Source organism: Microcebus murinus, chromosome 9 (assembly GCF_040939455.1).
Source record: "Microcebus murinus isolate Inina chromosome 9, M.murinus_Inina_mat1.0, whole genome shotgun sequence".
Lineage (NCBI taxonomy): Eukaryota > Metazoa > Chordata > Mammalia > Primates > Cheirogaleidae > Microcebus > Microcebus murinus.
The window spans coordinates 34,232,539-34,256,237 of NC_134112.1; the positions used below are offsets into that span (position 1 = coordinate 34,232,539).

A 23,699-nucleotide genomic window follows, 5' to 3' on the forward strand; every position below is an offset into this window, starting at 1 on the left:
GAGTCATGTGCCCACCCAAAATCAATCTCTGGCAGGGAGAGTGGTATTGCAATGACTGGCAGACAACCAAGATTCACTTGCTGGGGCTGGAGATGACTGAGCAGGGTGAATAGATAGTTGAACAAAGAGGCGAGGTTTCAGGTTGGGAGGAGGAAACAGGACTTGCTGGAATAGATGTTGTCAAGAAAAGGTGATTTGTTTCCAGCCATTGCCGGTTCTACTCTGGAAAGATGACACCCTTTTATTTCACTGCCCTGGGTTCTATCCATAGTAGTAGAAAATGCTGATATTATAGCTCTTTCTATCACTAATATCTAATTATTATTAATATCTCAATATCTAATTATTATTAAGGATTATTATTATTAATTCTTAGTGATCGAACAGGGCAGAACCTCTCTTCCTGATGTAATTTCTACTTGAGAGAATCAAGAACAGAGCCAAGGAGCTCTGCCTAATCCACAAGGTAATTTTCTGCAATAATTTCAGGGCTACTATCTTAATCAAATCAATTCTATTTGGTAAGGCTGTTATAACAAAATACCATAAACTTGGTGAATTATAAACAACATATTTTTTTTCCATAGTTCTAGAGACTGGAAGTCTGAGGCACCGGATCAGGGTACCAGCAGAGTTGGGTTCTGTTGAGGGCCCTTTTCTGGGTTGCACGTGGCAATTTTCTTATATCCTCGCATGGTGGAGAGCAGAGAGAGAGCTGACCTATCTCTTCCCATAAGAGTACTAATCCCATTCCTGAAGGCTCCACTTTTATGACCTAGTTACCTCCCAAAGGCCCCACCTCCTCATACCATTTCATTGGGAGTTAGGATTTCACTGTATAAATTTCAAGTGGATACCAATATTCAGTTCAGAACATCTACCTAGAGCATGGGGTAATATGTGGCCAAGGTTAGCTACCCCTTCTTCCATACCCAGCACAGGCCCTCCTTAATGGTAACCACAGTCCCATTGAGTTGTGTTCACCTTACTCTAAAGGAATATTTAGAATCACATGATAACACTATACTTCATTTGTAAATAAAATAAATTTTGATGGGGGCTAATATGGGATTTTTTTTTTGAAGGTAGAAAATACTGTAATACTGTGTTTGAAAATTGTAGGTGGTTTCTCCTACAGAGGAAACTTGGACTGGCACTCTGATGGAGTGTTATTGTGGCATTGTGTATGTTCTTCTGTGAGTAAGTGTAGGTAGGGACTATTTTCTGCCCTTGAATTTACACCTGGCACTGGGAGAAAGAAGGGGGAAAGAATCTGAACCAAACTTATTACAGAGCAACCAGATTTAACAACTGATCTACTATAGGTGGGTTTATTTTGGATGGAAGAACAAAGACTTAGGGCTTGTCCTGTTAGAATTTGGTCAGCTTGTCTTATTCACATTAATATTGGTACCATTCCTATTTTGAGAGCAATATGCATGACATTATTACTTTCCCTCTTTTATTGTTGTTTTTACATTGGCTGCTATTTCAAAGGGTTGAACTGGGGGAAATAAAACAATTTATACATTTGCGCAGCATTCAGACTTCATGAATGAAGCATGAATAGAGGAAGGACCATGTCCAAGGTCACCTGTAGCCAGTACCAGGCCAACCTCTACTCAGATTGGCTTTGCAAATGTACATTGCCACACAGGATCCAGCATTGCCCTAAGCCCTCCTGGAAGGCTGGGGGTTGGAGTGGGCTGGACATTCTCTGACTCCCACTCTGAGCCTCTTCCTGCCAGAGATGCCCACAGGCCCTGGGAAGGCTCCGATCCTCTGCACTAGGCTGGCGCTCCAGGTACGTACCCTCCTCACCCTGCTGGCCTTCTGACATTAACAGGTTTGGTTTCATCTTCATATGGACACGCTTCTTCCCGTTCTTGGGCCCAGACTTTTTACAACAGCATCTGCCCCTGCATGAACACCCATCTCTCACTGCTCCTGCTTAGATTCCCGTCGCCAGGCCACCTGTCTTGGTCTAAACATTCTCCTCACCCTGCTCAGATCCCAACACCCTATGCCAAGTGGATGTCCCCTCACTTAGCTTGGAGGCAGACAGTTTACACGTGTGTACCGGTACCCACACAGGGATGCCCTCTTTACCCTGCTAGAGCTCCTAGATGACCCATCAGGCTGCCCTGCTTTCTCCTGGACATTCTCCTCACCTGCCTTGAACTTGGACATGGCAGAACTGTCCTCCCACCCCCACCCCTGGGCTTGCCCTCTGGAACGTGCTGAGGCCCTGAATCCCCAGTATGGGGCCACTCTCTATGTGGGCATCTTCTTCTCTCAGCTTGGGCTCTGACACCTGCCCCTCCTCCATGCCACTGAGACTGGCAGCTCACCTAGCAACAGTCTGTTCTGTCAAAAGTTAAAACCTTGCTCAGATGCGATTTTTTATAGCAGTCTATTTAAGGAGGCAAGTTAATATGGCAAATAGCTAGTACGGAAAAAAAAAACCCAGATTTTATTTCCACTTACAGAAAAAACATTGGGTTGTCAGCATAGGAAGCTTTGGTGGTGCATGCAGACTGTTGCTACAGTACACAATATGGCTAACAAGTGTGGTTTTTTTTTTTTTTTTGAGACAGAGTCTCACTTGTTGCCCAGGCTAGAGTGAGTGCCATGGCGTCAGCCTAGCTCACAGCAACCTCAAACTCCTGGGCTCAAGCAATCCTTCTGCCTCAGCCTCCCGAGTAGCTGGGACTACAGGCATGCACCACCATGCCCGGCTAATTTTATATATATATATTAGTTGGCCAATTAATTTCTTTCTATTTATAGTAGAGACGGGGTCTTGCTCTTGCTCAGGCTGGTTTTGAACTCCTGACTTCGAGCAATCCGCCCGCCTCAGCCTCCCAGAGTGCTAGGATTACAGGCTTGAGCCACCGTGCCCGGCCACAAGTGTGGTTTTTATAAAGAAAAACATATGCATGACTATTTCCCCCCTCCCACAGAGAATGACAATTTCAACTGACATTTTAACTCATAAGACTATGGGGTGATACTTATCAATTGGAAATGTAAAAAGTAAGAATCTGGCCCTGTTTTTCCAGAAATGAACTTAAAATAAAATAGTTACTTTTTAAGCGTTAATGTCATGATAGTTCTGATCAGTTTTTACTATAATTGCATTGTTCTTGCCACCAGAAGGTAACTTAGAGTGGCAATAGACCTTTTACGTTGCTGCATTATCTGCAAGATTTCCACAGTGGGCTCATTTTACAAATGAGAAAACTGAGGCATGGAGAGCAAAGTAACTGATCCAGGAAGTACAGCTAATAAGAGCGACAGGTAGTTTCCACCCCCACATGGCCTAGCTCCCACACCCTTATCCTCTACACTGGGGCCACCTGTGGGTAAAAATAAATACATGAATAAATTATTGCAGTATTATCTTTAACAGGTAAAAACTAGGAAATAACCACAGGTGACAAAGAATCATTCATCCTGTGGAAATTAACAGGCACCCTGTGCCTATCAGCCCACCCCAGGTAAATGCTGGACAGAGCTCAGGTCCATGGAGGGTCCCTCAGTAGAAGGAAAAACTTAAAAGGGTCCAAGAGACTGAAGGGTCTCTTCTGGAGCTTCTGTTGGGGACTGACCAGCCCTCAGCCATGAATGGTCTACTCAGAACATCCTCACCTGGTTTCTTTGAAAAAACCCCATCACGTGCTAGGAAGGTGGTTCATGTTGTGGACACACATAGGAATGAGACTCGGCTCTCGGCATGGGGAGGTGAGTGGCCACAGTTAATCTGCCAGTCTGCTGCCTTTGACCCTTGTGCATGCAGCTCCATTGGACAGGCCACCTTGTCTTTATGACCGTGATGGAAGACCAGCATCCAGAATGTAGAGCCATCTAGATAAGGCCAGAAACCTTGAATCCTTCCTGTCGTAATGACTTCTTCTTTTTTTTTATACCAGTCCCCATATGATGTTACTTGTCATCCTATGAGTAACATTGGGCTTCCTTGCTGGAGTCAAACTATGCAATGGCCAGATCTTGTCCTCGTGCAGCCCAGACTCTGGGCCCAAGACCAGAAGGAAGCTCAGCTTAGCCCCCCAGGGCAGCTCCCTCTAACTTGTTATAAGAGGAGCCAACAGAGGGGTGGGAGGGTCCTGGACCCTTGTGAAGGGGGAAGGTCCCCACACCTGGAGTCCCTGTCACTACACTCAGAGGGTGGCCCAGGATAGGAGGGAACACTGGGCTCCACACCCTTTCCCATGGTGTGGATGGTGGTTATCCTCAGATGGTTTCATTTCTTAACAAATTTACCCCTGGGTTTCAGTGGCCTCAAATATTTTGCTAAGCCAATCTGGCTATTTAGCAAATGTCAAAGACTTTTTGAGTAAAATTTGGTGACTCTATGAAAGTTAGGAAATAGATGACATTAAAATGGAAACAATTTTATGAAGAAAACAGTCCAACTACTATTTTGACCAGGATTGCATTAAATTTGTAGATCAATTTAGGGAAAATTTAGAACAATATAAATGATGAAGATTTCCCAGCCAGTTGCAGTAACATGAAATGCTACTCTCTATGTTGAGAGTCTAAGAAGGAAAATCCATCTTCTTTGCTCCACCCCCCTCACCTTTTGCTTACATTTTAAGGTTGACTTGTCCATTTGTAGTTAAATATGAAAGGATTTGTACTTGATCTTAGGGCAAGGCTCCTCGAGCGATTTGAGGAAGGGATGACAGCATAATTTCAGTGTAGTTGGTATATCATCTGGATATGGAAACTTCTTAGTTGGTGATTTTAAAAATAATGAATAGTAAGTAGTCACAATCATTCTGATAAATGATAACATTACTCTTAGCTCTATTCTTTTTGCCTATGCTACTTCTCCCTAGAGTTTTATTTACCCAATAATAGTTGTTTGAAGTCTCCTATGTTAAGCCTTAGAGACAAATTACGTAAAAAAAGAAAATTCTTGCCCTCATGAAGATTACATTCAAGTGGGTATAAGCCAGTTATACAACACGGCATACCTTTATCCACAGATATTTCTATGAAAAACAGGAAAAACAAAAAATTGACACTTTCTCAATGAAGTATGTTACCATTAGAGACACTCAGCATATTTCTGATCCTTCCCACTTTCTGGCATCTGGTTAAATTGTACTTCTTTGATCCCTTGTGGTTGAGTGGGGCCAGGTGACTAGTTGTTGCCAGTGAGTTGTAAATAGAAGTAACGTGGGTCACTTCTGAGCTGAAGCATTTAAATGCCAGTACAAGACCATGACATTTCTTTTGCTATGACATGAAGATGAGCAGCATTTGAGATGGTGGCTGCTTCATCAGGGTGGGTCCCCGAATGACTACTATAAACTGAGGCTCCGTCTACTTTACCTATTCCCAATTGGTGTGTACCTGACTGAGGCATTTTGTGGTGTTGCTCCTCTGAGATTTTGTGGGAAAGCCATTATTTGTTACTGCAGCATGACTCAGCCTATGCTGACTGATACAACATAATTGAAGGAAAATAAAATAAATCATCTTACTTTAGGACCTGTGAGCAGTCGGGTGCCAAATAGTACTTGCACTGCACAAGTGGGCAGATACTAACCAGTATTTGTGCAATATTCATTCCACTAGAATTAACTGGAGCCATCTGGTATTTGTCCTTGGTTGCCTTTTCTGTTTTTCCAGCTCCTGATCATTGATTCCCATTTCTTGGCTACAGTTCTTGGTCCTTGCCTATTCATTGCTTAGCATCTTCTCTTCATACACTCTATAACTCTCTTGAATTGGATCTGGCATTGATCTTCTGTTATGAACACCACATATTTCTGGTTCCAGTCTTTCTATACTCTACATTAAACCAAGTGCAACATGAACATCTTCCTTACAGCCAAGATTGGTCCAGATGTCAGGCAAATGTATTTGAATAGGCTAAGGTAATGCTACATTGTTCCAATGCATCCCAATGCACTTAGACTAGCTTCATTATTTTCAGCATTATTACTTAATTAGTGAAAGACATTTCAAAAATCATCTGTCCCATTCTCTCTCTTCCCTGATTCAAATGAGTGGAGATTGGTTAGATTGAAGTACCACTTGGGCAACATAAACTCTGGGATATGTTTCTAGGGCAAGATTTTGTAACCTTGGCTGTACAATAAAATCAACTGGGAAGTTTTAAAAGATCCCAAAGCCCAGGCATCACTGCAGGGCAAATGCAATGAAATCACTAAGGGTAGGACCTTGGCATCCGTATTTGTTAAAGCCCCTCAGTTGACTCTCATGGGCAGTTGAAATTAAGAATCACTGTTTTAGATGTTAGTTTTAGGTCAGATGAAGGCAAGTAATCAGAGTAGCAGCAGGAAGACAGGGAGGAGAATGGAACTTAGGAAACAAAAATTTTTCCTTGGCCCTCGGCAAAGACTAACCTGCTATCAATCTCATTATTCACAGGCATCATAGTTTGGGGGCTTAAACTCTCTTGAAGACCACTGAGCCTCTGTAATTTGTGCCAACCTCTCCTTTTCTCTTCTGCTCTAGCCAGAGCATTAAAGCTACTCCTAGACTAGTGAATATTGAAAGGCAAAGCCAGGTAACCAGAATCATATTGTAAGTTCCAATAAGAGAGAGCCCAAAACTGGGAAGATACTGGAATGAAGCTGGGAACCAAAGCAAAGTCAAGAGGGAAGAATGGAGTCACCCACAGGACAGAGATAGGTTAGAGGGATGCAGCTCTTTTGTTGGGGCGGACCCTTCTTCATAGTGTTGGTCTCAGCAGGGAGACACAGCAGATAGCATGTGACATATTTTGAAATTGAAATTGAGACCAATACTCAAGCAAGTAACAAAAACGAGCATCTAGTAAAATTGCTTCTACATTTTAGAAAATAATCTATAATGATATCTTACAATTTATTTAGGCAAGGAATATTATTCATTTCTTAGGAAAAAAAAATCCAAACAGTTAAATGTCTTATAAAAAAGGCACATCTTAGGGAGAAAGTAATTTGAGTTCATCTTGATATTATACCTTGGTATTATTTTTCTCAGGTACCTTGGGTATTAAGTGTAAATATGTTATACACTTGAAGAAACTCTGGAGGCTAGAAGCTGGTTCAACCTCCACTTTCATGTTTTTTGTTTTTTTTTTCTTTTCCCTTCTCCTTCTAATATCCTTTTTTTTTTTTTTTTTTTTTTTTTTACCCCTGTGTCTTCTTTCTCTCTCTCTTTTTTCTTTTTTCTTCATTGTTTTCCTTGCCTCCTGCCTGCCATAACTACTCCCAGATCAGCACAAGGGGCAGTTCTCAGTCTAGGCCCTGCTCCTTGATTCCATTTCATCAATACTACCCCTTCTTGCCATTTGTGGCTTTCTATAGCTTTCTCCAATCCTCATCTCTTTTGGGAGGCTTTTCCTAAACCCTGTAACCTCATTTCTCTGCTGCGTCTGCAAGACCCTCTGTGAAGCCTGGAGCTGCTGCCAGGAGTTTCTCCAGGACTCCTTATAGTGACTTACCCAGTGAAGCTCTGTTTATTATTACTAAAAAACAAATCGCCAGAGCCCTCTGTGTTTGGGGAAAGCTTTTGCTGGTCTAAGGGGGCTGGCAGAGCGGCTGAATGCTATCTGAACTTGAAGTCTGCAACTTCCAATGGAGAGTTTCATTGTTTCCTCTCCTTGATTTTCTTGCTTTGAGTCCTACAGATCAGCTCCTTATTCTGTCTGCTCCACCTGAAGACAGACCCCACCGAGAATCTGTTTGGGCCCAATTACCTTAATGCTTCATTTTCTACCGTATTTCCCTGAAAATAAGACCTACCCATAAAATAAGCCCTAGCAGGATTTCTAAGCATTTGTGCAACATAAGCCCTACCCCGAAAATAAGACCTAGTGTTGGGCGTGGCTACTCAGTGTATCTGCACAACCCATGCATTTCCTCCAGAAGCGGTAAAGAAGATGAGCAGCCCTTCTCTTCTATCCCAAGAGAGCTCTATTGCTCCACATGAGAGATTAGGGCCAATGATTCTAAAGGAAATAGAGTCACAAGAAATACATGGTGGAATTATTTGGGGTTTGGAGAGTTATGATGATGTTCCAGAAGAAGACGACTGAACTATATTTGAATAAATGTAGATTGTTGTACCGTACTTAAAAAAATAACACATCCCCTGAAGATAAGCCTTAGGGAAGCTTCTTGAGGAAAAATAAATATAAGACCCTGTCTTATTTTCGGGGAAACACAGTATATCTTGTCAATGGGGAAAGTGGTATGGCTTTGGGTATTGGAGGTTAGTAGTGAGTGCCACATGCATTTAGCCTCTTTGCTCCTCTGCCTTTGGTCTGCTATTTTATTTTTTCCCCATTAAACAGAGATTCTCACCTTAATGTCAGAGTGTGGGTGGGAGAAGAAAGTGCAGAACATCCCAGAATCTCAGGAAGTAGGAAATAGTTTGAAAATGCCTTTTCACTATTATAAAAGTATTATATATTTCAAAACTAAACAAGTAAAAGCTTGCTGTTTTCTTTTTGTTATGCTCCAGTGACTTCATATTGGTTAACTGCCAAAATTCTTAAAGGTAACTTATTTTTCTTAAAACAAGGCTTAATTATATTACTGTTCAGTGTAAAATTTTTTGTTGGGTTCACATTTGTTATAAAATAAACCATTAAATCCCTAATATGCAATTGAGGGACCCCTCTGACACATACACAAATGTACAATATCACTTCAATATAATTTTTCAACATATTCCTATGAAAGCCAACTCCTTTTTAAAGTATGACATATGTTTTAAAGCTAATGAACCTTTGTTTATTCTTTCTCCTCCCATACCTCCTTTATCACCACAATTCCTGATAACATTTTTTAATATTTTTTCCTAACTTCCTTTAATAAAAAATTTTGAACATACACAAGTGTAGAGAGAATAATATCTTGCTGATCTTGTTTATATATCTGTCCATATTTTTTTATGGAGTGTTTTAAAAGAAGACCTAAATATGTCATTTCACCTATAAAGTACTTTGGTACGTGGCTATAAGAGATAAAGACATCTTAAAAATTTAAATGTAACCACAGTGGTATTAAAACAACTAAATACTTCAAATAATTGCTTAATATTATTTAATATTTATTCCATGTTCAGAATTTTTAAACTGTTTTGAAAATGTCTATTTACAAATGGTTTGTTTCAATTAGGACCCAAACAAGGTCCACAATTAGGATTTGATTAATGTGTTTCTTAAGTCTTTTAGAATATACTTCTATTTACCACCCTGCTCTATTTTAAAATCCTTTAGTTTTGGGATAAACCAGCTCATTGGTCATGTATAATGTCCTATCTTCTGCATTTGGTTGCTTGCTTCCTCATGGTACTATTTATTGTGTGCTTTTATGCCTGTGTTTGCCTGTATATTGGGAGTTAGAACTATTCAGTGGCTTGAGTTAGCTTCTAGTGCAATTTTGTTAATGGAGAAATAGTTTCGAGTGTAGTGTACTTCTAATTATATCATCAGAGGACCCATAATGTCTTCTGCCTTGCTCTTGGGTGATATTAAAATTGATCAGTGGATTTAGAAGATGTCAATCTGACTTCCTCATTATAACTTTACCAACCGTCTACCTAAAGATTTTTAGCAGCTTTTCATGCTTGTCTATTTCCTTTATTTCATTAGGGGTTGTAAAATGGTAACTTTCATTCTCTATGCATTTATCTGCTACCATTTTCTAAAAATAGCTTTTTCTTGTCTGTGATTTAGCTACCCGTAAATACAGTTTGTATAGGGAAAAATAACGATTGCTTTCCTTTTCCCCTTTATTGATTCATTTTCTGAATGGTGAGTTGGTATTGGAAAGCTCCAAGGATAACCAATACATGTTTGTTAAAGTTTTGTTATGAATTGATGGATTCCTACATGTTTAACATATTTTAATTCATTGTAGTCATTATTATTTTTAATCTGCTATCACTATAATTCAAACCACAGAATATAGAGCTTATTCAAATGTTTTGGTCTAGGTCAGTGTGGTGGCTCAGGCCTGTAATCCTAGCACTCTGGGAGGCCCAGGCGGGCGGATTGCTCGAGGTCAGGAGTTCGAAACCAACCTGAGCAAGAGCGAGACCCCGTCTCCACTATAAATAGAAAGAAATTCATTGGCCAACTAATATATAGAGAAAAAATTAGCCGGGCATGGTGGCGCATGCCTGTAGTCCCAGCTACTTGGGAGGCTGAGGCAGCAGGATTGCTTGAGCCCAGGAGTTTGAGGTTGCTGTGAGCTAGGCTGACGCCATGGCACTCACTCTAGCCTGGGCAACAAAGCGAGACTCTGTCTCAAAAAAAAAAAAAATGTTTTGGTCTGGTGGAGATACACAGGCCCTATAGCAGAGATTCTCATGATAACCTGTGTGTGGAGAGTAAGAGGTGACAGTTTTATGTTTGTCAAAATAGGTCTGTGTATGGTAAAGAGGTAATAGTAAGATTGTGGTAAAAGGCTATATTCATATGAGTTTTCACTGTAAAATTCTTTCAACTTTGCTATAAATTTGAAATTTTCCATAATAAAATATTGGGAAAACTGAAAAAAACCAAAAAGATTTGGTTGTAAAAGTTGAGAACACATTGAAAGTTATAGCACCACACAGGGAAAAAGGGACTTAAGAAATTTCTAAATTTTTGATGTATAAAAGGTGATGTATATATTAATATGTTTACATTAGTGCAATAAAATTTTTAACAGTGGCATTCAGACATCTACAGTTTCTGTTGACCTCTGATATGTGAGATTTTTCTCAAATTAAATCAAGACTATTTTACTATGTAAGGATAAAAGAATCTTGATTTGTTTGAGAAACACATTTGGAAAAGTTATGATGAGCTTTAATGGAAAACACACTTGTATAGAAGGCTAGGCATAAGATTGAAATTGATCATCACATTGTTTGTTTAGAAAAGAAAACATAACATTCAAAGAATATGTTGGAAGCATTGGATTTCTTCACATGAGAACACACACATTGAAAATGAGGAGGCTTGGATAAAGCATAAATTACAAACTACTTTTTTCTCCCCGTAAAAGTTTTGAGCTTTAAAAATATACATATATTATTGAAATACTAAAAGTTAATTAGAATCCTTTTGCGCAGGGAATGTTTTTTGGAAAAAGATACAAAATAATAATAAAAAAAAGCTTTTAAAAGTACTAATGACAAGATTTTGAAAATAATTCTACAAATGGAAAAATGAAATGACAGACAATTTACAGCAAGCCAAATATGTAGATTTTAGGTGGCAGCCATCACTGCTCAGCGTGGGTGGTCTCCCATTTCCCAGAAGAGGAAAAATACTGAGCTTCATGATACAGTCATGATACATTCTGCACCTACGGGGCCTTTGTGGGGGCAGAGGTGGTGGGAAAGGGGAATAACTTTTTAAAAACTCATAGAAGGAGGTCAAAGAAATCATAGAGGGAACTTCATAAAGTTATATAAACCAACCCATTTACCCCCAAGAAAAACCACACCTAAATTCTTCCAGACAGATTAGAATCTTTCCTATTTCTAAAGACCTCCTGAGGAGTTTCCATTTCCTTGCTTTGGTATTTAACAAACTTCACTTTCAAGAACACTGTTCTCTTGCCTGTGTTAAATCCTTGGTGATACTGCCAAGACCTTTATTTGTTGTTATGCTATCCTCTGCAGGGAAGGAGGATCGCTGAGTGAGCTTGCTTCAAGAGCCCTCTCTCCCTCCCTTTCCCCTCATGGCCCCTAACCCTCTTCTTCATACTCACAGTCTCAGTTTCTTATAGCAGGGATTGCAAGTGCCTTTAGGGGCCAGGCAGATAATATGCAACTTGTAGGATTTAAGACTGCAAGGAGTGTTGGCAAAGTGGAGAAGCAATGCTATTCTAAAACCATTTAATTGTGTACTTACTAAATGGGCTGATTAGGCCAAGTCAAATCCAACTTTGGGTTGAATCCTGCTTGAAGGCTGCTCACTTATATTCTGCTCCATACCTTGTCTACAAGGGTGGGGCAGAGTTGTGAGGTTGCATTTGCCTGTGTACACAAGTAAAAAATCAAGGCTTAGTTTGCCTCTGGTGAAACATGGTTTTTGCCTATGTTCTCCAGTGCGATAAGCGCTCTTATTATTATAATATAGTTTCTTTTGAACACATATATTCTGCAGGAGATAATCATGTATACATTAGATGCAACACTGTCCTCAGTGATCTTTGCCTTCTGGTATTTATACCCTTGTGTGCTAGCCCTATGTGACCAGTAGAATATGGTCGAAGTGATGGTATGTGACTTCCCACACTAGGTCACATAAATAATTGCAACTTTCACCTTTGTCTCTTAAATCACATGCTGTGAGGACACCCAAATAGCTCTGAGCTTAGGATATGAGGCCTCCAACCAACATGTCAGTCTTATGAGTGAGTGAGCTTGGAACCAGCACCAACTTTCTAATCTAATGAGTGAGCCATCTTGGAAATGGATCCTCTACCAGTGGTCTCTAACCTTTTTGGCACCAGGGATTGGTTTCATGGAAGACAAGTTTTCCATAGATGGGGTCGGGGGGAGGCAGAGCTCAGGCGATGATGTCAGTGATGGGGAGCACTGTAAATACAGAAGAAGCTTCACTTGCTCACCTGCCACTCACCTCCTGCTGTGAGGGTGGGTTCTTAAGTTGTGTGGAAGACAATTTTTCTGTGGATGGGGTATGGGTACAGAAGATGGGAGGGTACTGGGGGCAGCTCAGGTGGTGATGCATAGCCTGGGTCCTAACAGGCCGTGGCCCGGGGTTTGGAGCCTACAGCTCTAGACCAAATCAAGCCTTCAGTTGACTGCAGTACCAACAGGCAACTGACTACAACTATATGAAAGACAAGAAGTGAGAACTGTCCAAAAGATCCCTTCCTGAGTTCTTTTTTTTTTTTTTTTTTTTTTTTTTTTTTTAGACAGAGTCTCGCTTTGTTGCCTAGGCTAGAGTGAGTGCCGTGGCGTCAGCCTAGCTCACAGCAACCTCAAACTCCTGGGCTCAAGCGATCCTTCTGTCTCAGCCTCCCAAGTAGCTGGGACTACAGGCATGAGCCACCATGCCCGGCTAATTTTTTCTCTATATATTAGTTGGCCAATTAGTTTCTTTCTATTTATAGTAGAGACGGGGTCTCGCTCTTGCTCAGGTTGGTTTTGAACTCCTGACCTTGAGCAATCCGCCCGCCTCGGCCTCCCAGAGTGCTAGGATTACAGGTGTGAGCCACCGAGCCAAGTCAAGCCACTAAGTTTTAGAGGTGCCTTGTTGGGTGGCAATTGATGATAAATAGAGTCAGTAGATTTCGAGTTGCACATGCATGATTGCAGGGATCTGACACTTACAGTGAGTAGGAAAATCAGTCCTGGTGACCCATTCCTTTCAGTTTCTCTGGCAATGGGAAAGGAGACATTGTGTTCTTCAGGAATGTGGAGCCAAGAATAATGGATAAAGTGGATGATTTTATATGTATACATGTCACATTCTTTTTAATGATAGTTCAACAATAGCTAATATTAATTGAACTTTTACTATGCTAAAAGTTCTACCTAAGTTACCTTCATATGATTTTCATAGTAGCCTTACAAAGTAGCTACCATTACTATATTTTACCAGTTTATTGTGAGAAAAGCCTAAGGAGCTGTTGAAATAAGCTGATGTCTAAGTAGCTGTGATTTGAAAAAAAAATGCTACCAAGTTTCCCCACTCCAAAATATCCCTACAAATCAGACATCCCAGTTACTTAAGTTTCATGAATGTGAAACTTAATTATTTTCAAAATGATCTCTGAACAGCATACTTAGTCCATTAATGAGCTCATCTTTAGCAGGCATGTTTTTGTACTCCTCCTGGTGAAAGCTACTGTGTTGTGGCTGGCCATGAAAGGGAGCATCCCAGATCTGGTACTGCCAGGGGCCTCACTGCCGTGCTCTGACCTCCATCCATGTCTTCATTGAGGCCATACTTCTTGTGAGCCACTCCTGGCCAGTGACGGAGTGTGGCAGGGTCACTTACCCAGCCCTGTTCCCGAGGAATGCAGGACTCCTCCAAAGGGTCTCCCCAAATAGTGCCCTGCTGCATTCTTTGATGATGGGTAAGTTCTGGAGATCTTTGATGGGTAAGTTCTGGAGATCTAGGCCAGCATCGTGACTATAGTCAATAGTACTGTGTTTTTTACTTGAAATTTGATAAGAGAGCAGATTTTTTTTTTTTTTTGGAGACAGAGTCTTGCTTTGTTGCCCAGGCTAGAGTGAGTGCCATGGCGTCAGCCTAGCTCACAGCAACCTCAAACTCCTGGGCTCAAGCGATCCTTCTGCCTCAGCCTCTGGAGTAGCTGGGACTACAGGCATGCGCCACCATGCCAGGCTAATTTTTTCTCTATATATTAGTTGGCCAATTAATTTCTTTTTATTTGTAGTAGAGACGGGGGTCTTGCTTTTGCTCAGGCTGGTTTCGAACTCCTGACCTTGAGCAATCCGCCCGTCTGGGCCTCCCAGAGTGCTGGGATTACAGGCGTGAGCCACCACGCCCAGCCAAGAGAGCAGATTTTAAGTGCCCTCACCACACACACACACACACACACACACACACACACACACACACACAATTATACAATGTATACATATATCAAATCATCACATTGTACAATTCACTATATACAAGTTTTACTTGTTAATTAAATACATTAAAATAAAATAGCAACAACAAAAAACTGCACTGCAGTCTCAAACTTTTTTTTTTTTTACAGTTCTTTTTCTTTAAATTTCAGCATATTATGGGGGTACAAATGTTAAGGTTACGTATATTGCCCATGTCCCCCCTCCCCCCTCGAGTCAGAGCTTCAAGCGTGACCATCCCCCCCTTCAAACGTTGCACATCTCACTCATTATGTTTGTATATACCCATCCCAGTCTCAAACTCTTCTACCTGTCCTTTTTCCTGGCCTCTCTCATCTACCTGTGGTTGGACCTACATCTTGATCTGACCAGTACCACTCTCCTCTGTCTCTTCCTGTCTCCTCCTCACAGGTGACAGGTGTGGTTGCCCCTAATAAATCTCCTGCACAGCTAGTCCTGCCTTGGCTTCTGCTTCTCAGAGGGCCTGGACCAACATGTACTGGTAGCACATAAAGCATCCACGATTACGGTGTGACAAGAAAATGGCATGAGCAAACCCAACAGGGCTTGAGAAGATTCAAAAGGTAAGTATAATCTTGTTGTATAATTTTGCTTGTGCAAAGCTGGTGCTGTAAAAAAATCAAATAAAAAATTATTTATGGAGAGGTTGAATGGAAACTTATTAGTAGCAATAGAAGTGCTGACCAGAAAAATGAAGTTGCACGAGGATAAATATGTGTGCAGTTCTGACTGGTACCGTTAGTGGATGTTGTATTCTTTATCTACAATGAGGAATAGCCACAGGTAGCAGATGTTTTTGGTGCCCTGCTTTCCCTACCTTCAGCCCATCTTGGATTTTAGCTGCTCCAAGAGTGAGTGGCCAGTTCTGGGCGACGGCATGGCCAGACTCATGCCGACAGGCGTCCCACCTCAAGCACGTGCTGGGAGTAGGCTGCCATACCTACGGGGGAGAAAGGGTACAGGATGCCCGGTTAAATTTGAATTTCCGATAAATAATGAATAATTTTTATGTATGTCTCATGTAATATTTCTGTTAAGAAAGTCTTTGCTATTTATCTAAAATCCTAATTTAATCGAGTGTCTTTTATTTTATCTTGTGCCCCTAGGCGGGAGGGTCCCCACTTTCCTGCCTCAGAGCTGTCTCTGAAGTCATGGGAGCCTCTTCAGCCCAGGGATAGGCAGCCCACAGGCGTGAGGGAGTTACAGCTACCCGCTACCAGTGGAGGACAGTGGCTGTCCTTCGAATGCGCAGTGTGGGCAACCTGTTTTGCAAAGGTCCCGGCAGCGTCACTCTTGCTGTCTACAGCAGCCATCTCAGGAATGTTCACCTGTGCTGGCCTCTCCTTCCTTCTCACTGTCCCTGCTCCTTCACTCTGCTTCCTGTGAATGCCCTTCAAATAAATCTAATTCCGTGTCTTGAGATCTACATATAGGGGAACCCAAATTAAGATAACACATTTGTGGACAGAGGCAAGTATCAGCAATCCTTCCCCCCCCCCCAAAATAATTTTAAGTAGCCAGAAATTTGAAAAACAAGCTTATGGTAATACATGGTTACCTAATTATATGAAGATATAATGTTAGATTGGAAGTAAATAAAAAAGTGAGTCAATTTACTTTTCAAGAATGGGGCATTTTCCTTGTTTGACTATAAACCAAATAAACCACTTGCTCATGTTAACATGGCAAAAAAAAATTCTTATGCAAACAGTAAACCACTATTTTATGTGTGAAGTGAGAGAATAAAGCTAATCAAATCTACTTTTTAGTAAATACACTTTAAAGGCAATAACAGTTTTGTTTAAGGAAATAATGAAAAGGTAGTTTGTATAAAAATATTTGTAGTAGATTTGGGAAGTTTATGAATAATAGTTCTCAAATACTTCTGGTCATCAATGCAAATATTGTGATAATATTCACATTACATTTATTTTTTGGCAGTATTTTGCATTTCATCAACCACAGATTTTAAGTACCTTTAGACCCTGCAAGGTTCTGCATAAAACAATCAATCATCTCCTCTTGGCTGTTCTGCAGAGACAGCCAATGACTTGTTCTGTCATGAACTGAATTAATATATATTCATGAAGCACAGAGAAACACTTCATTGTTTCAGATTGTTTTGTTATTTTAGAATAAATCATAAAGGCACCATCCCACTCATAGCTGTTAAGGAAATATTTGTCCTATGATCCTCACCTTTATGGTTTGTAGTGTTTTAACTTGCACAGTTTAGCCCACATTACATACTTTTTATTTATAGTAAATTGCATACTTTTTTTTTTAAAGTACCATGTCTCTGTTACCTTATATCAGCAAAATTTTAAAACATCTAAGAACTGAAGTGACATATCCCTAAGTCAGAATGATTTAATTTCCACAGACTGAGGGACTTAAGGCAGAATGTTAAACCTAGTACAGGTAAGTATTATCCAAGCTCCTAAATTCTATCAATCTCAACCTTTATGGTCTCTCATTTATTTGCTCTTTTGTTTTTGTTTTGGCTGGAGTGCAGTAGCATTGTCATAGCTCATTACAACCTCAAAGTCCCAGGCTCAAGCGATTCTCCTGCCTTAGCCTCCCAAGTAGCTGGGACTATAGGCATCTGCCACCACGCCCAGCCAATTTTTCTATTTTTTTGTAGAGACAGTGTCTTGCTCTTGCTCAGGCTGGTGTCAAACTCCTGACCTCAAGCAATCCTCCCACCTTAGCCTCTCAGAATGCTAGGATTACAGGTGTGAGACACAACATCTGCCCCCTCATTTATTTGTGAAGGCTTCTCAAGAATCAGCTGTAATTGCAAACTTTTTATCCTGCCAGGATATCTACATGAACTTCCATAAGAGCCACCATAGCACAAGCAACATGAAAAATATTTGGTGAAAAAGCTATTTTTAGCACCTCTGATAAACAGAAAAAAGTGACTATTCATATTTCAGGCCATCAAACTTCTTCACTTTGTCTGCCTTTCCTAATCAATGTAATCATATGCTGGTAAAATCTTATAAAATCTAGGAAGCTAAAAGCAGGGAAATAAAATCCAGAGACGACAAATCTTAGAGACGTAAAGATCATCGAAGATTCGCAATCACCACCAGTGTGGTTCTCAAAAAGACAGTTTATTGGATTGTCCCTATGAATTATGTTTTCAGCAACAATATTTGATTTAAACATTTACTGTCTTGGACTGTAACAATGACTATTTGTTTAGGTGGCACCGTGCCTATTTAGAACTTAGTAAAATTCTTGCCATAGGGATCAACAGTGTTTAGGAGGACAAACATTAACATAAATGCAGCTCCCCACAGCATTGGAGTCAGATTACTTGGGTTTAAATCCTGGCCCTGAATGTATTAGCTGGTGAACTCAGACAATTTCTTTGATTTTTAACCCTCCTCTGATAGAATATAGCTGATAGTATTTATTTCATTATTATGAAAATGCATGCTAGCATAAAGTAAGAATCTGTAAATTTTAGCTATTATTTTCATTATTATTATCAGTCAGTGTGTTTAGCTGTAAAAAATAGAACCCACCCAGCTAGATTAAGCAGAAAAGGAATTTGTTAAAGGAACCAGGTGGCTCATAGATTCTGGGGGTAGGTGGGACAGAGAATTAGACTTGGCAGTGACATAAAAAGGACAATGCATAAGTTACATTGTAGAGGCTGCTGAGTGACACAGACAGTGGAGCTCACACAAGAGCTACACAAATTGTGGGGCTATGTGCAAAATGAAAATACTGGGCCACTTGTTCAAAAAGTAGAACAATTTCTTTTGAAAGTACTAACATAAAATTTGTTCTTTTTTTCTGCAGTCTCCCTCAACTTGCCAACTGTTTTTATTTGTTACTTCATATTGTTCTAAGTAAAGAAAAAGTAAATATTTAAAAATTTGTAAATTAAAAAATCGGCATGAATTTTATTCTTTATGTTACACAATGCCAGTTTTAAATGCAAATATAAGAGCATTTAAATTATATGCAGAATTACTGAAATTACCATAATTCTTATATCATAGTTCCTATGTGTATATATATTTTGTTCTTACCAGAAAAGTAGAAATACTGCACAAAATTAACTCAACTGCTTTCAATTCACTTCTTGATATGTGGGCATTCTACCACCGCTCTCTACCCTTAGTATACTGGTGAGAAAGGAAGAACTGAAAAGAAAAGGAGCTATAGCTTGCACTATCTTTCACTTTCCCTATATGTCATTATTTTCAGTGTGAATGGTTGAGTACTACAGGGAAGTAACAACACGAGGAAGAAAAGATATGATGTGGTTCCATGCTTATTGGGGTTCTTAGAAGGACATGGCCTTTCTTTCCCTGTTGGAAGGAAGTTCTGGTTCAACTAGGAAAGTATCAGAGAGAGAGGGGACTGGCAGGCTCTGTTCAATAGGGGTCATAAGCCCTGAAGTAAGGTCTCTGATAAAACAAGAGACAGTAGAGAAACAGGCCAAAACCGGCTAGAACCCAGATGGCCATGAAAAATGACCTCAGGTCACCTTTACCAATTATTATACCCTGCTTATAATGTATTAGCACACTAAAAGAAACTCCCACCAGCACCACAACAGTTCCCAAATGCCATGGCAACTCCTAGAAGTTACCCTATATGGTTTAGAAGAGGAGGAACCCTCAATTCCAGGAATTCCCCACCCCTTTCCAAAAAATCTTATGAATAATCCTCCCTCTGTTTAACATAAAATTAAAGCTATAAAGTAAGACCCCAAGAAATGCACAAGGAGCTATTCTCTCTTGCTCTGAGAGACAGTAACTGACCTTCTATGGGGTGGCCTCCTTTTTGTTCTTTTCTTACTTTAATAAACTTGCTTTTGCCTTACTCTGTTGGCATGCTCTTGAATTCTTTCCTGCGTGAAGGCAAGAACCCACTTGGCCTTCAAATGGACCCCAGGTTTGGGGTCCACTTTTCTGTATCATTGGCACCCTCCACCCACCCCTACTTACTCAGTGGTAGACTTTGTATTTGCTTTGAGCCTCCTCATTGAACTCCCACACATCATGGGTCAATGGAATGCTACGCTCATGGGTCAGTAAATGTTATATGCAAGTGAGCAGTAAAGGACTGGGGTGGACACATTTGTTGTGCAAATTATTATATTCTTCATATTCTGGTTGGGGACTCCTCAGTAGATTTTGTTTTTATACCAGAAAGGAATATAATTTACTGTCTGGATACTTCTTTCCAAGAAAGTAAATGTGAGTGTCAGAAGATGCACACATTTATTTTGCTTAAAGAAACACGCATATCGGCTGCATGAGACTAAGTAGAAGAAACCTGTACTGTATACAAAGTCATCGTGTCCTGTTAGCCATAAAGAGCCTGAGGACAAAAGTCATCTGACATAGCACATTGTATTTCCATGGTGCAGAACTAAAAAAATGCCTATTGACAGCCATCTGTGTTATCCTATGAAGTCAATTTGATACACAGCTATACTTTGTCACTCCATTCCTAAGGACCTTCTCTTGGGACATGTCATCAACATTTACCTTCAGTATATGCCGATGGGTCAAATTAATGTCAAGAAAGTTCTTCCTCTCAAATAACTGGGGCTGAATATATGAATTTCCTGTGATAGATAGTGTGTTATGTATTCTTGAAGTTCATTTTCACACTAATTTTTCATTGTATTTTAACCTTGTATTATTCTTTAAAAGAAAATTTGTTCTCTAATTTTAAAGACAGGTTAATTTTAATATGGAACATATGTCACTCCATCAAATATATTACTCAAATAATTTACGTGAGAATTTCCCTGCCTATATGGTTGTGGGTATATTAATCACTTTTTCGTTTTATTTCATTATTGTAAAAGTAAAACCTTACATTCTGAATCCTGTAGCTAAAATTTAAATTAAGTCAGACGTACACATTTTTTTATGATAGAAATAACATTGGTAAATTGGCTTCTATTTCTTCCTTAATATTTGTCAATTCAGATGATTCAGATGAAATTATATGACATAGATAAATACTGGGAGTCTATTTTGTTACTTTGTTTCTGGTATGTTCAGAACTTATTGCTCGAAGACAAATACTTGTTTAAATGGATGACTCTTAAGTTGTTATGGGCATTCTAATGAATATGTTGTCCAGCTCATATAGCTAATAGATTTAGATGAAGAAACTTCACAAAACTTGATTCCCCATTTTGGGTTAGTAGCATTTTCCATTTAATTTTAAGAAGATTTATAAAGGGATTAAATCAACTATTTAAAGGAAAAAAAAGAAGCTTCAATAGGAAAAGTGGTTGTTATGGTTCTTTTCTCATTAGGTTATTGAGCATAATGGGTAACAAAGTTTACTCATTCTCCCCTTCATCTTTAGCAATAAAATATTCAGCTGGGTTCATGGTGGCCCAGATTAAGGACTGCATTTCCCAGACATTCTTACAGCTAGATGTGGCCATGGCACTAGATTTTTTTTTTCATGCAACTAAATTTAAAGGCCATTAAGATGTGAGCACAAGTGATGTGTGCAATTCAGATCGTGTTGTTCAAGGCAGGAGAATAAAAATCAATCTTACACAAGCCACTGTGATTTTGGCTTTATATTACATATGGCCAATCCTTCAATGCTAAATATTGCAATGACCAAGATAGAATGTCTCTGGGGACAAAAATATGGTAAAAATTAATTAATTTTCTAGTGAAGTAAATTAATGTAAGATGGAAATATTTAGCTTATATATGTGTATATATACACACATATACATATTTGCATGTATATACATGGGTCTGTGTGTATATATATGTATTAGTTACAATATTTAAAGATCCATCTTATGAAATAATTTGTTTCAACTCTCTGCTTGGTTTTGGAACTGCAATTTTCCTCAGGTATCAAGACCTTGCTTAGTCCAGCTCTGGCCTTCAGGACCACCTAGCTGACACTAAAGTCCCCTGAAACAAAACCTCATATGTTCAGCATTCAGGTTATTGCAGTCCCATGTGTGGCACAGATTGTAAACAACTGCAGCAAAATGAGGCAGAATGTGATCAAAATAAAAGAGTGTGCCATATAGAGAATATACTTCTTTCTCAATGTTCTGATCATAAAGCAAAGCTATCTTTTCCCAGACAGTATGAGATCTGCTCAGTACAACTCTCTTAATGTACAAATTAGAAAAAATGAGGTTCTTATCATCTATTTGAAAATTGTCATAATAACCTGCTTTTATTAAAACAAGACATTTCATTGCTATCTACTGGAAAATTGTAGATAGATACATTGGATTTTCATATATCTATATGTGTCTATATCCATATCTGCAGTATAAATGATATCCCCTAGACTTGTTCAGTGTACTACATGTACAACTGTACAAGACAACCTGTGTATAACCATAGGTGGGAATTGTGAGTTAAGAAAGGTAATTTCTGGCTCTCTTTAACTTGCACTGAAATTAGACAACCAAGGAGGAGTGACTAAGTTTGGGACAACTTCTGACATAGAAGTTCCAGGAGTTTTAGGTCATCATTACTACTAAAGAAACCCAAAGCAATTTATGCAACTCAAATGTTTGTACCCCCGTAATATTCTGAAATAATTTTTTTTTAAAGAAACCTAGAAACAGGATTCTGGAAAGCAGTTTCAAGATACTGAAATGTATGACAAACTGACAAATTGCTTGAGTATGCAAGGACAATACTAGATAAGAAGAAACATGATTCAATGGAGTTTGTGACAAATAAAAGCCAGAGGGTTCATTAAAATTTTATACAATTATGGTTGAGTCCAATGTTAATACAAATAAGGATGTGGGGGCTTAATGCAGAGCTGAAATATTTATAGAGAGATGTAAAAAAATAAATAAAAGAGTTAGCTTACACATTCCACTCTGCTTGTACTTTTATCAGCTGTAGGAGTGGCACCCTAGTTTTCTTGAGAAACAGAAGATAACAAGCTTCCATTTTCCACTTAAATTGGTTATGACTTGCATGAAGATCTCAATATATATTAAGTGAAAAAAACAAAATAGTTAATACAGATTGTGTGATCTTTTATAGGATATATAAATGATTCATATATCCTATATACGATGTATAAAAATTTCTTAAAAGATCTCTAGCTAAAATTTTAACAGTATTTGGTGATTCAAAGCACTTTTATCTTTGATCTGCTTTTTCTATTTTTCTACAGTTAATATACTTTGGTGATTAAAATAATTTGGGGTATCAAAAAAGACTTCTAAGTAAAATGTCAGTGTGATCATATATATTGGACCCCAGTGTCTCCCATTCCTAATGACATAATTATCAATAGAATAGATAATTTAGAATCCCCTAATAGCTCATACCTAGAAACTCTGAAGAATTTCTACTAAAGACAAAGTCTATTTAAGGAGACTGAAAAACAAACGTAGTGAAAGCAAACTTACAGCCTCTTTTGCTTGGCTCAATATTTTTTTTTCACTAATTCAGTGAACAATATTAATTTTATGATTAAAATACTCAAAGTAGTTTTTTTAGTTAAGAAAAGTTCTAATGTTTTATTATTGTGAAAAGCTACATGCCATGTAAATATCCATCAGTGTACTGATTAAATAAATTATAGCACAGGCACATTATGAAGTACAATACAGAGCTTAAAGAGAATACAGTTGATTTTCTTTATAATTTCTATAAAAATTTTTTATAGTTATTACCTCTGGAGAAGAAAAAGTATTTGAAAGGAAGTAAAGTGAAGGTGGAATTTAACTTTTTATTCCATATATTTCTTTTTGTTTGAGTGGTATACAAAGAATAGGCATTCAAAAATGACTCATGGCATTTGTGTGCGTGTGTTTGTGTGTATGTGGGTGTGTGATATATGAGAAAAGTGAAGGGGAACTCAAGAAGGTTCAGTTTGATTACGTTGCCTGGGAAAAATTTCTTTAGATTTTTTTAATTTTTTATTTTAGAATCAAATTGTCCTAGGTTTGATTCCTGGTTCGATAACTTGCTAAGTGTGGATAATGGGAAAGGTACATATTAATACATCCTTTGAAAAGCGTAAATTATAATGCAAACTTGCAGGGTAGCTGC

General features: G+C 39.0%; 1 protein-coding gene across 1 annotated transcript in view; it reads right to left on the reverse strand.

Annotated features, from left to right (window-relative positions):
• Positions 1–23,699, reverse strand: part of LRRC72 (leucine rich repeat containing 72) — a 152,928-nt gene that overhangs the window by 64,436 nt on the left and 64,793 nt on the right. The window contains exon 4 of the mRNA XM_076006215.1: positions 15,461–15,583. Within this exon, the coding sequence (XP_075862330.1) occupies positions 15,461–15,583 (123 nt within the window). The remainder of the gene's footprint in view (positions 1–15,460; positions 15,584–23,699) is intronic.